The sequence below is a fragment of the Grampus griseus genome (assembly GCF_964374135.1).
Source record: "Grampus griseus genome assembly, chromosome: 3".
Classification (NCBI taxonomy): domain Eukaryota; kingdom Metazoa; phylum Chordata; class Mammalia; order Artiodactyla; family Delphinidae; genus Grampus; species Grampus griseus.
Genome location: NC_139019.1, coordinates 16,110,248 through 16,125,249, shown reverse-complemented (window position 1 = coordinate 16,125,249; position 15,002 = coordinate 16,110,248). Strand labels below are relative to the sequence as shown.

Genomic DNA, 15,002 nt, shown 5'->3' with positions numbered 1-15,002 from the left:
TAATCAGTATTTCCAGGTAAAATACAGTTTACAGACATAAATAAATAGACAAAATACAGTATAGAAATGTGAGTTTTGTATAAAACATATATATCTGTAGGAGTTTCTGTGTGTGTGTATGTATACACATACACCTACAGATATATTACATGGGACACACTTAAGCTATATATATGTATAAGCTATAATATACTTTTGAGATGTATATATATACACACATGCTATAATACGTATAGCATAAATATGTCCTATACATAATATTGGGACAAATATCTAATATATATACTTAATGTGTTCATAAAATATTTGCACATTGCATGAGACATACTTAATTGTATATTACACATATATATGTATGTGTATACATACACATATTATATATAGTATGTAATATGTATGAATACATATATTATACATGTATTTTTGTTGTGTTTCATCTCATATTATACATATATAATACATATATTTTTTCTGTTGTTATTCATATCAAATTTACATTTAATTAAGTGTCCTGCATTATTTGCTAAATCTAACAACCCTACATTCCATTTGAATATACCTCTCTGATTATTATATTATAAGGAATGTTTTAAATACTAGTGAACCTTATAATTGTTATCATAAAGCCTAAATTATCAGCTAACCAAGACGCAAACAGTCTGTAGAGATGAAGTAAAGGGTATTGGGCCTAATGACATAAAGTAGAAATATCTTTCTATTTAGTAATGGTTTAATACCATCAAATAGAGTAATCTGAAACTATTGAAAAACCACCAACGCAAAATACCCAAGACCTATTTCTATTAATTTATTCAACGGCTACAACATTATTGATAATAAGAACCTATTCACTGCTTTTGGCTAAGTTGCCCTAAGACACACGGCCAACAGGTCACTCAGTTCCTTGTTCTATATTTTTAAAATAATGAAGTTTAATATGGTAATGGAAACATCATCATCTTTGGTGTGAAAAGTCATAAACTACAGCCCAAGGTTTTCCACCTGCCATTTGTGTGGTCTTACAGTTACATGGTATTTACTCATGTAATCTCTCCTGAGTCTCAGTTTCCTCATTTTAAAAATGAGGAAATCCCCAGCTCTGCTTTGAGGATTAAGTTAAAAAGTTATGTAAAGAGCATTGTGTAAACAAAAAAATTCCTATGAAACCTAAATTATGTACAAATAAAATAACATCTTGGGGGCTTCCCTGGTGGAACAGTGGTTGAGAGTCTGCCTGCTAATGCAGGGGACACGGGTTCGAGCCCTGGTCTGGAAGGATCCCACATGCCACGGAGCAACTAGGCCCGTGAGCCACAACTAATGAGCCTGCACTTCTGGATCCTGTGCTCCGCAACAAGAGAGGCCTCGATAGTGAGAGGTCCGCGCACCGCGATGAAGAATGGCCCCCGTTTGCCACAACTAGGAAGAGCCCTTGCACAGAAACAAAGACCCAACACAGCAAAAATAAATAAATTAATTTTAAAAAAATAACATCTTTTGCAGCTTGATAGATAAGTGCAATAATTAATGCCTGATAATATTATTCTAAAAGATAATGAACAAACAAGGTGTACCATGTAAAATATTCCTGCTTTGATTTTCTACAAAGCATCAAAAGGAAAGAGTTAATTATAGGGTCTCCTTCTTCCTATTTTACAAAAACTTAAAATATCCTGCCTTTAGTGTACTCCTTAGAAGGATAAGTATCTATAGATTGACTCCCACACAGAATTATTTTTCCAGTCAAAATTTCATATTGCTTTTCCATCATCTGTTTCCCTGACTGAACGATTAGACTTCATCACTGGTCACGAATCCTGAAGCCATAGCCTGGCAAATGAGAATATCACAGAGTTCTCCAGAAGATCAGCGATTCCCAATGTTTTGTAGAGATAGATAGTCATTTTCTACATTCTTCAAGATGTTAAAATCTCTTGTGGTGGTATTCACAGAGTGCAGAGATCAGGGCTGTGTTACAACGTAAGCCTAAATGGAATGTAGCTGATGATAGTGGCTGGGAATTGCTGATGTCCAATCTCCAAGAATGCCCTTCTTCTTTTTCTAACCCTTCATCCTCTTTCCATTTTTCCTTAGCAATTGTAGTACTTTTCATCACCCTGAGACGCAGCAAAAAAGAGCCCCTGATCATTTCAGAGGAGGACGTGCGGGAGAACGTGGTCACCTATGATGACGAGGGGGGCGGCGAGGAAGACACCGAGGCCTTTGACATCACAGCCTTGAGGAATCCGTCTGCTGCCGAGGAGCTCAAGCACCGGAGAGATATCAGACCGGAAATGAAACTCACCCCCAGGCACCAGACGTTTTCCACCCTGGAAAGTATAGATGTTCAGGAGTTTATTAAGCAAAGACTGGCTGAAGCCGACCTAGACCCCAGCGTCCCGCCTTATGACTCTCTGCAGACTTACGCCTATGAGGGTCAGAGATCAGAAGCTGGGTCCATCAGCTCGCTGGATTCAGCAACCACACAATCAGACCAGGATTATCAGTACCTTGGAGACTGGGGACCCGAGTTTAAAAAGTTAGCTGAACTCTATGGAGAAATAGAATCTGAAAGAACAACTTAGGGGGTCAATTCTTGCAACCTTCTAGAATTCGCTTCCTGAGCAAGTGGAGATATAACCTCAGCAATGGCAAGGAAGAAGCTTGGAAACAGTACTAGGAACTAAGCAAGCAGAGCACAGCTACTGTAGAAACAAGTGCCCTTTTCATGATCGAAACTGGGTTATTTAATCGGAAGAAAGTCAAATTAAAAAAAAAATACAGAGGAAAAGCTATTGTTCCTTGTGTATATTTTCAATTGCTCAATAAAGTCTGTGTACTGTTTAATGAAGAATTCCTGAATTAAGCCAAACAATGATATTTGTTTCAATATTTTGTGATTTCTTTTCAAAAGGAAAACTGAACAAAAAGTTTCCAAATCACTTATGACTGATTTCTAGGGGTGGTACACTGTAAAATAAAACTGGTGAAGTTAGTCACAACCTCTTCTTCCACTATTTCTGGTGGACTCTTGAGACCCACACCCTGTTTTTGTGACACATCTCATTAGCTTTGTCTCGTGTTGAAATGACACGAGATATTTCCAATATACCAGGCCACTCTGTCATGGACTTGTATGTATCTTTTTCCTTTGCCCTCCCCACTTCTTTTCTCCATATGAAATTGATGGAGCATGGGGATTTGCTGCTTGCACTATGATGTATGCAACTTCTGTGCACCAGTTGTGCACTGCTCTGAATCACGGAGACTACTGTCTCTGTCCTGCCTGTCCCCCTTTATTTTAACAGGAGAACTCCCTTTTTTAAGTGGATAGAATGAATGTTTTAAGATATACTCAGATCATCTATGTCAGGGAAAGATTTAATTTAAAAAAATACAAAAAAACCTACAAACCTTATCCTGTACAAAACATTGAGGAAATCTATACTTTTTTCCCCCATTTGTTTTAGTGCATTTACGTCAACAATTCTGATTATTCCTGTACCTAAAATTGGTTGTCAAATATTTGATGATTGGTTTATACTTGTCTAATTTGCTTATTTTTAACATGGCAGTCATTTAAAAAAAAATGAACCTCATATGATAACTATGTAGTCTGAAAAGACTATCCTCCAACTTACATAAACTTCGTAAACTTATGATTGACTTGTCTTTATTCCTCACAGAAGCTCAGACTTTCCCCATCTCACTGATTGATTAGCCCTTCATGTTTGAGACCCACAGAAAATGTGTAGGGCTTGGAGCAAAAAAATAGGAGGTTCCCACTTATTATTCTCAGACACGTCTCTTAAAGTCAGAGTCCCAAACTACAAAATAGAGATGGCAAAGATTTCCCTGCTTAACTTACAGGGTTATGTGAAGATCAATAATCATCTGTAAAAATGTTTTGCCAACTGCAAAGTGTTCTGTTATGTAAAGGCTGGCAGACACTATCATTTTCTAATTCCATTAGTTCATAATTATAGAGTTACATATATTTTGAATAAAATACTATATTATCATGGGATAATTTCATGAAAGCTTCAACAGTGAATTAACTGCTAACTGGAAATATAATGTGAAAGTTTAATTCTTTTGACATTTTCCCAAATAGGCTAATTTTTTTTTCAGAATTTCTTGGGATTTTCCCCCTAAATTGCTTAGATAACAGTTTTCTGTTGTTGATATTGGTCGTGAAATAAAAATTCATAGCATAATGATCCTAGTCTCCAAAAATGACCACATTTATGTATTTTAGATTAATTGTAATTTTGAAACCCTCAAATTAAGATTTATTTTAAGGGGAAGTTTTGCCTTTGCTCTTTAAATATATTATAGAGTCTTCAAAAGTTATATGCCATTTTCTGTCTGATTCTACTGATGTGCAAAATTTTGAATTTTGCCTCTGTTCACAACTGCCCTGTGCTATTATTTTTCAATTTTGAGGTATGGGAAGTAAGTAAATTTAATTTGAATATTTCTCAATTTGTGTTTGAAGCCTGAGGAATAAAATGTAATTTAAGTTTTTAACAACATTTTAGCTTTCCAGATGCTGCTTTATCATTTTTTATATCATAATAGTATGCAGTCCAGTATAAAGCTAAATCAAAAGAGACAGGGGCTTTGAGGAACAACCTGTAGAGACCCATACTCTGATTATGCAAATGCTGGGCTACATTCACCCTGACAGAAGGATCCACATTTGAAGAATGACTGTGGATGCTGGTGCTTTGACTTTCTTATGCAAAGAGGACCAGGAAAACCAGGTTTTGGATGTCCCGTAGGTTTTTCGATTTAGATTTTTGATAAACTATTCACAGCTTTTGTTTTGTTTTGTTTTAATATTCATCTGGCAACTTCACAAGTAAAGGCTTGAAAGAGGAGAATACATGTACAAACCACTTAAACATAAAAGCCAAGGTCCTCTGCATGGTTTTGAGTATGGAAACATTTCCCTGATTTTGTGGAAAAAACACCCCAGATCCATCTGATTTTAATTACACATTTTAATGATAATGGATTGCTTCTAAGCCCCTGATATTAAATCTCATATAGAAGCAAAATGGAGCTTCTGTAGTATTGAAATAATATGTTCCTATATTGATTTATTTGAGAATTTTGTTAAGGAAAGCATTCCAAATATTATTTTTATATAAATTCTGAAATGAGGCAATTATATCATTATTATAAGTATGGACTGGGTCTCATATTTTTTAATGTGCTACTTTGGGTCAAAAAACCAATAATGATATATAAATGTTCTGCCAATGGACTGAAGTCATTTAACATTCAATACCTTGCTTTAAAAACTTCAGTTTATCAGTGTGAAAAGCTAATTCTCAAAGAGTTTAGTGGGTAAAGAGTTTGCACATACTCTGAACCCTTTCTAGCCACAGATAATCAGCTATGGAATATGTGATTCCATATGGATTCCACTATGGAATCGCTAATGTGTCTCAGCACATTTTGTAAGCCTTGGTTGATATTTACAGAAAAAATATAACTTTGAAATCAATTTACTTATTTCCAAGAGAAGAATTTTCCACAGACGGACCTTATACAATGTGGTAGCTGCTAAATTAGAGGAAATACAAACAGTTATAACTTTTTTACCCAATGGCTTTCTTAATAGAATTTATAAATTCCAAATAACCTTTGTGCAGACGTAGGTCTTGCAGAAATTACTAAAGACCTATCATCATAAATTCTTTCTATGATAAATCTGTACATACACAGATTTGAAGGGGAAATTGAAGAGGAAATTATCCCTAAGATAAGGCTCTATGCAAAGTTATGACTTTCCCATAACCAGGTATAAGAAGGAAAATATTCTGAGAAATGGCATTCATGTAACCACACACCCATACACACACATACACACACATATGTCTTCTTGAAGAATATTTAGAGAGTAAAAAAATATTCAAAATAGTGACTTAGATATTGATATGATCCAAATATGTGATGCATACAAAATTTAAGTACCCAGCATATGGAAGATTCAGCAAGAAATTAACGAACATTCTTTTTGGCTTTTATTTTGTGTCTAGCCTCAGCCTAACTTTCAGTGCTGTCCATGATTGAAGCTGGTTTCACAGAGCAGAAAAAAATATTAATAATAAATCAAAATTTTAGAAACGATGATTTAATGAACTCAGTGTGGCTATTAAATACTAAAAAGTGATTTGACTTAGATTCTTAGTGTACTGCAATGTAGTCAGAAGTCTGGGTCAAAGAAGGACAATGTACTAAGTACACCATTTTCAGCAATGTTGAAACCTTACATAAACGATTAGTCATTGTTTTATTTGTTCCTACAAACCTACATCCATAACTTTGATTCATTGTCCTTTTGGTTTAGCTGAATATATAGGGAAAACACAGAAATTCAGGTAGACTCATTCATGTCAGCAGCCATCAAGAAGTTCCAGGTACACTGGAACACTGGAACATGCATAGATCAAATAGGTACACTGGAACATGCATAGATCCAATATTTTTGGTAAAAGCTTCATCTGCTTTTTAGTATGGGCAGTGCTTGATCAGCTATTCAACAAAGCAGAACTCTAAAGCTGATCATTCTGGAAAGAGGCAAGAGTACCATTTTTCAAACTCAAATTGTACTTAGCTTCAAGGTATGGTTACATTCAATTAATTTACTTGCCTTTCAATTTCAAGAATAGAACAAATCTCAGAACCGTCCTTGGTAGATATGTGACTCAAATCCTCTCTTTTTTTTACCCTTTAGGATTAAAGGCAAATCACATATTATCTGAAGGAAACAAAACCACTTCAACTTTTATATTCTACCTCATCAGCAGAAGGTAAATTTTTTTTGTAATATAGAATTAGAAATCTCATAAACCCCAGAGTCAAAAGTAGCTCACAATCATTTGAAGATAACACTAGCACAGAACCCACTCTTTTTTCAAAGATTCCAAATACATCATTTTAAAATGAAAATATTAATAGCAACAGTTTTTAACATGTCAAAAGATATATTCTGCCTTTGGCTTCTACCAATGAAAGAAGTAGTGAGGAATTTTTTGTTTTGTTTTGTTTTGTTTTTGTTTTAATTAGAGATTAAAAAAACAAGTTGTGTTCTTATTTGAAGTTTGATAAAAAAAGCTTTTAGGCTAGTAAGGAATGATTACATTTATCTTCTTTGCTGAGTCTATTGAATTGAAAGATTTTTGCCCTTCTACAGAGACATCAAACCTATTTTAGTAATAATTTGTTTTTAAAGTCTTAGGTGAAAATAAATGGGAAAATAGGAATTCAAAGAATCCTGAAATGATATTCTGTGAGGAAGTCATGTGTCATTTACAGATGGAAGTGGATTCATCTGATGATTTTGTCTTATTGCCCAGCAATATTACCTTCAGAAATAAAGAAATGGGCCATAACAGTTAGTGTCACCCTAATGATTTTATCAAGGCAATTTTCCTTGTGTCATAATGCACCAAATTCTTATTCTAAAACATTTATTGCCATTTTCAAAGTGCCACTTCAAATGCCTTAGTTTCAAACAGGAATTCATACAATCTAACATTGTGATTTACTGAGTAAGCTCTTCTAAACATGCATCATATGTAAGATACTATTCCAGGCACTGTGAAGGCTGTAAAAAAAAAAGTGTCTTGGTGATAGGTGTTATCATCAATGAAATGAGAGTCTCACTTGAGAGCTAATACCTACATATAAAAAGCTATAGACAATATAATATAAAGCAAAAAGTGGCAAGTGTTCTAAAATAGGCTCAGATATATCTAGAAAAGGTTTTAGGGTCACATTAAAACTGTGTCTGTAGTATGCAAGCTTGAGGTACTCCCCAGGATGTGGGGAATAATACAAGTCCAGAGGGAGGGTGAAGCAGAGGGAGCCGTTTCAACAATTGTCCAAAAGTAGATCATTCAACATGGGATAGAGGACTCATGCAAGGCAATAATGATAACATAAGGTGTTAGGAGAAGTTAGATTTAGATTTAAGGTGATTCAATGGCACTCATCCTTTAATCAATGTCACTGAGTTTGTTTTTCTCCTAAACAGAAAAATGACCATGGCCAGACATCTCTTTTAAGAAACTCAGTCTTTCATTAATGTCTATCATTCAGTGAAGATATCTTAAAGAAATATTACAGTCATTTGTGTCTCCAGAAGGAATATTAGATTATTTTAATTATTTCCAAAAGATAATACCCATTTTAGGAATATATTTTAAGAAGGTAAAAAATGAACAAAAAGACATAGGTGATTTACATTTCAGGGTTTAATTGTTGGGTCATTTAATTTGATCAATTTATTCATCCTAATAAAAATAAATTTAAATGAGGGCAAAGGAGATACTTTTAAGAACAATATTTATTCATATACATTTATTCTTAACTGGACAAATGTGCCCATCTTCTATAATCATTTTTTTAGGTATAAAAATATTTTTGGACTAAAAAGAAATAATAACCAAATACCAAAGACCAAATTGATGCCCTATTAAAACTGAATCAGTTATTTTTAATTAGTCACAAACTTTAGTGTTTGTGACACTAGACGTCTCATACTCTAGTGTTTCGTTTTATTAAAAAAATTGCATTTGGATTTGTTTTCAAAAAGTGACTATCATAAACATGAAGATGCAATGATAGAGGTAGATTTCTTAAACCTAGAAATTCCTACTTTTAAATCTTGTTTCTCACTTTTTCTTTTTTCACATTTACTTGCTTTTTTAAAAAACAACCCTCGAAAAGCTATATTTGAGCAATTTCTATATCTCATGTATTTTTCAGAACGAATTCAAGAAAATGTTTTTCAGAAATAGAAAGCAGTTATCATGTTGTTTTCAAGGTTTAGATTTTTATCACATTTTCTCTCCCTCTGTCACTAATCATGCCCTTCCTCACCAAAAAGTTATAAAAGAAAATTGCATTCAGAAAAATACTCTGTGACAGTCACTTTCCTGTGAGCCTGTTTCCTTCCATGATGTGGTTTGGTTTTTTTAGCTCTTTCGGTCAGCACTGTGTATTTCCAATCTCCTGGAAGTCATCCTGTCTTCTGTCTTCCAAAGATAGTTGGGGGAGAAGTCATTTTTGTTCATATGAAATATGTTTCAAATATTTCAGATGGCTTGGACGATCCCTTTCATAAGCCATTGAAATTAAAAATGAAATTGAAATAGTGCTTTCCTCCTTTTAAGCATTTTTAGTATCATGTTTTAAAAGCTTAAAGTACAATTTTTAAAAAATCAGTATAATTTTATGGATACCCTTTCCTTTCCTTCAAAGAGACATTAGAAAATTGTTTTCTCAGAAAAACTAACACTGAATAAGTCTCCCAAATTTCGTCACCTAAGTGACATTTTTCTCTTTTCAGATGCACATAATTTCTCATTGATTCCACAATGATGATAAATGGAAGTTAGCATATCAATAAAATACTTCATGAAAATTTAGTTTTAATCATATCTTCTCATTTATGTTGTGATACGATGCTTAAGCTTCTTTTAATTTGAATTTTGCTAAATTCCCCTCAGAATATGATTTCCAAGGCATGGAAAGATTAACATTCCTTCCCTGCCTCTTACCGACATTTGTCATTTCCTTTCATTGCCCCGTTTTATATTTGCTGTCCTACCATCCTTAGCTGTCTCAGATTCAGTTTGAATGAATGAATAATTCAGGGAAATGAAAGACCTGACTGGGACAAATAACTTTTTTAAAAAAAGATCAGAACTCAGCTTTCTCGATTCCTAATCAATGTTTTGAATTAAAACATGAAACTGGAAAACATTAACAGAATATATCTATACTTAGATTAATAAGGAAAAAAAAAAACAACCAAAAACCTTAGGACGTGGAGTCCAGGATTGAGAACATGTCAGGAATCTATGACTACAACTACTTATATAAGTTTAAATGTCATTTTAAACATTGTTTAAATTCCCCTTCCATTTAAAGTAGAAATAATATCTTTATATTTACCTCACAGAATTGATATGAATACCAGATGTAATCTTGTGTTTGAAACACAGAAATGAGTAAGATTCTTGGCAAATTATTTTTTTATTATCATGGTTTCTTTTCTGTTCCTCAACCTTCCCCATCTTCTGGCTTCAGAAAATTGTGACTTGGGCTATAAATTACAGGTATGAAGGCTTTGCAAAATTTCAACACAGACTAAGCATGGTGATGTATTCCCCACCCAAGCAGGCAAAGAATAGAACGATCTACTATAGCCATTTGATCCTTCTTTTCACCATGCAGAGGACAAAGGAAATTACTATCTCATTTCACTATGTGTCTTTGATTTCCTTTAATAACTTTAGTACATAAAAGTCTAAATATAAGATTAAACTAATAAATTAGAATTGTGTTATAACTTATACTTAATACTCTTCTGTGTTTCAGAATCTTTTTTTCATGAAAATCAGTTTCTCTTGTTGATATAATTATTTTAAAACTTTTTTAAAAAGAATTTTTCTGATTTTTTAAGAAGACATAGAATTGAAATGTTTAGAGCAAGGTTATATGGAGGTTCATAAAAACTCTGAAAATTCAAGAGAAACAAAACTCATTAGCATAGCCATGAAGAACATTTTTCATTATTAAGGAAGCACACTTCTATGATATCTGAGAGCTCTTTGCGTGGTGTTACAGGGATTCTATCATGAATAATAACACCATATTATTATATAATAATTAATAAACACCAAAATATAATAAATACACAAGTGTCATGTAGTGCTTGGAAATTCTTAAATAGAATAGACGTGATGCAGGATCTAGAAGAAAACCTGGCATTTCCTTCAAATTCCATTTTTTCCTCCAATTTATCCACAACCTTAAAATACCAGGGTGTTAATTTTAATTGAAACATTATTTACTGTGATAGAGTTATATCTGTAATAGAGAAGAGAATCTATTCTCCAATTTCAATCAAAGAAGAATGTTCCTATTTTAGGAAACATTGAACAAAATAAAAATGATTTCCTCAGAGGCTAATCCTTCACCTGCCAGACAATAAAACTTCATATTCCACATACAGGAAAAGAAACACTTGTTTTCATAAAACAAAACTTCCTTTTGAGGAAATTGACATCAGTGAAATTTTATTAACACACAGTAATTTAAGAATATTAAGACGGATCTTGGACTTCCCTGGCAGTCCAGTGGTTAAGACTCCGTGCTTCCACTGCAGGGCATGCAGGTTCCATCCCTGGTCAGGGAACTAAGATCCCACATGCCACATGGCGTAGCCAAAAAAAAAAAAAAAAAAAAAAAAAAAAATTAAGACAGGTCTTATTGGAAACAAGAATACATTCTGAGAAAATTTCTTCTTTTCTCTATATCCCCATCACATGCCAGCCCACTTCTGTTAAATGTCAGTCTAATCTCCTTGTTTACTGACAGGGTAGAAATCCCTGCATAAGACACATAACAGAATTCCACAACTTTCCCTTTTTCTCTCCCAAATCTTATTTTGTTTCAACAAACAAATTTGACATCTAGAACTCTTCATCAATCCCTTTGAAGTCTACATCCATAGCTACTTATTTTTCTGTCAGTTAGTTAAAGGATTGTTCTCTCAAACTTTCATTCAGCCTTTACACAGAAAAGACTGTTGAAGAAGTTCCAAAAAAAAAAGCAACGGACCAAAAAACAAAAAAGTTTGTGTTGGTGAAATTGTACAGGTTCCTAGAGTGTTACTCCCTGGCACAATCACTGCTTTTTTGCCAGTGGTTTCTTTTTTTTTTTTTTTAACATCTTTATTAGAGTATAATTGCTTTACAATGGTGTGTTAGTTTCTGCTTTATAACAAAGTGAATCAGTTATACATATACATATGTTCCCATATCTCTTCCCTCTTGCATCTCCCTCCCTCCCACCCTCCCTCCAGGCGGTGGCACACTTGAAGTCCAAAGGCATTCTGCTGAAGAACTACGCTTGCTCTAGAAGGCTGGTCTTTTTGTTCTACTCACATCTTTAACTAATTATATTGTGGAGGGAAACCTGCTTGCTCAGAGTTCACCAATTTAAATGTTAATCTCATCTAAAAACACCCTCAACTTTGACACATAACCTTAACCATCACCATGGGTACCAGATTTTGTCAAAGGCTTTTCCAGATCAGTTGATATGAGTACATGGCTTTTCTTCTTTAGCCTGTTGATATGGAAGATTCCATTAATTGATTTCCAAATGTTGAAACAGTTTTGGAAAATAATGATAAATTCCACTTGGTCTTGGTGTGGAAATTATTTGTACTGCTGTATAATAAAGACTTTGTTTAATCTTTGTCTTGTGTTCCTGGGATGAAGCTTCTAAACCTTTAGCATGTCCTGAGTGATAGGAGTGTCTTTGTTATTCATAGTGGGCCCCTGAAATCATCCCTTAGTTTATGCTAATGAGATAACTTATGGTGGATCCCCAATAGTTTCAAGTTGAGTAAAGGGTGAAAGCTGACCATGCCAGGAAAACCAACTATGTGATTTGAATGTTGGATCTTTGAGCCAGGTGATTTCAGCCCAAACTCAGAGGTGTAGATGGGGGCTAGAATGAAGCACAGTCATTTAGACAATAATTCAATCAATTGTACCTGCATAATGAGGCCCAATAAAAACTCTGGATATCAAACTTATTTGAGCTTTCTGGTTGGTAAACACAGGGATGGGTCAGGAGAGTAAATTTCTTAATAGACATGTCTATTAAAATTGTTTCTTTCTCCTTGTGTCAGTTTCAGTAGTTTATATCTTTTGAGGAACTGTTCATTTCATTTAATTTGTTGAGCTGTTTACAGTATTCCTTTATTATCTGTATAATATCTCGCTCAGCTTACATCAGTCTTCTTTTCTTGCATGTTGTCTACTTTTTCCATTAGTACCCTTACCTATTAATTATAATTATTTCATATTCTAAAAACAGTCATCTTTAAGTCTAATTTGATGCTTCCTTGGTCCCTTCAGGCTGTGTTTTGTCCTTGTCTTTCAACATGTCTAGTAACTTTAGGTTGAAAGCCTGATATGGTTAGTCAGGTAAGTGGGGCTTATATTATGAGGTTTAATGATCTTCTAGCTACAATTTGAACACTGTTTAATGTTTGTGTTACCTGCACATGCCAGAGAATTCATAATCCTCTATTGTCCTTGTTTTTGTCTTTCCTGTTGTCCTGAACTCCTCCTTCAATAGATCTGTGCCTCACCGCTCTTTTGGTTGTAATCCACTGTTTCCGTTGTATATAATACACTGTAGCCCTGTTGATATGATGGTAAGAAGTGGGGAAAGGGAAGTACCCTATAATCTTGTGATTAAATCTATGCATTTTAGTTTTCCTGTGTCCTTGGGCTGTGATTTTTTTTTCACAAGTGCTTCTCAGTTTACACCCTCTCTAAGTCTTAGCCTAGAGATGAAGTCTCTTCCCTTAGGTGGAATAATGCTCTGATAAAGCCTTTTTCTCATTTCCCTTGTTACAAAGAAAAAACTATGTTTATTTCTCAGTGGTTGATTTCCCCTCACCTTGCTGGAGCCAGAAGGAAATCTTTCTTGACTCTTTGATGCAAGAACTTAATGGAATTCTTATAAGTAAGAACTTAATTGTGGGCCCCCTCGAGCTTGAGGCCCCAGGATTTTTTCATGCTCACACTAGTCCACAATGAGCCTCTAGCAATTGGTCAAAATTACCACTCAACTGTCCCTATCAGTTTTGACCCCAATGGCCTCTGATCTAGGCAAGCAAATCTTGGCTGTTATTCTGTGTATTTGCGTTTCTTTCTAGATTTCTGTGTGGCAGTTCTTCCTAAGGCCTCATTTCTCTGATAGGTTCAAGAAAATTCATTGATTTTTAGTTATTGAGTTTTTTTTTTTCTTCTTCTTCTTGTAAGGATGGGATTGGTGACTTCCAAAATTTTCGTATGTGAAGGCTGAAACCAAGAATGGTCATTTTTAATACATTCATTCTATTATCATGCATTTAATAAGCCTTTTTATTTAGTTGAATATATTGATTCCATATGCTCATTTGTATCTTTTTTATTTCCAGAATCTTTCGTCTTCCATTCTTTGAGGTGACCCTGCTAATTTCTGAAGAGAAGGGACAACTGTCACCACAAATTCTGACCAAATTGCAGAGCTGTGAGTAAAATAAATGATTGTTGCTATTGTAAAGCACTGACTTTGAAGTGATTCATTATGAATTAGTAAAAAACTAGAATACCTAGGTTAAGGGAAGATTTTTGTCATTGTTGTCTTATCCAGTACTAGAATTACTATCAACTAGGAACTATCTCAAACTAAATAATCTGATGACACTTGCATTTGGAGTCCTTTTTCAGCCTTGTATTATGGCTAGGATGTGTTTACCAATTCTTAGAGGAAAATTGTCATTGATCTTACTTCGCCCTCTTAGATCCAGACCCCAAAATGTGATGGGCTGCTCTCTTTTCTGTCTCCTTTTACAGTGTGATTTTCTAAATTCTCACTTTTATTGATGTTTCACTTTTCTTGCTCCTAGACATATGAGGAGGTTTCTAATCTGAAGTCCCAACTTTCATGAGCCTGTAAGCTTTTTCTTTTGTCTCCCTATATATGTGTGTATATATATATATATATATTTTTTTTTTCTTTAATTTATTTTTGGCTGCATTGGGTCTTTGTTGCTGCGCACAGGCTTTCTCTAGTTGCGGCGAGCAGGGGCTACTCTTCGTTTGCAGTGCGTGGTCTTCTCATCGCGGTAGCTTCTCTTGTTGCAGAGCAGGGCTCTAGGTATGCAGGCTTCAGTAGTTGTGGCACGTGGGCTCAGTAGTTGTGGATCACGGGCTTAATTGCTTCATGGAATGTGGGATCTTCCCAGACCAGGGCTTGAACCCACGTCCCCTGTGTTGGCAAGCAGACTCTTAATCACTGCGCCACCAGGGAAGTCCCTCCCTATAGTTTTTTTAAAGCATAATTTCCAGGCCAGAAAGCCCATGGAACCACTGCTGACTAGACAGCTTGCTTTCCTTTCTGGATTCATG

General features: G+C 34.5%; 1 protein-coding gene across 1 annotated transcript in view; it reads left to right on the top strand.

Moving 5' to 3' along the window:
- Positions 1–2,585, top strand: part of CDH18 (cadherin 18) — a gene marked incomplete at both ends in the record, with an annotated part of 349,009 nt that extends 346,424 nt beyond the window's left edge. The window contains one exon of the mRNA XM_082651620.1: positions 2,095–2,585. Within this exon, the coding sequence (XP_082507746.1) occupies positions 2,095–2,585 (491 nt within the window). The remainder of the gene's footprint in view (positions 1–2,094) is intronic.
- Positions 2,586–15,002: the final 12,417 nt, after the last annotated feature.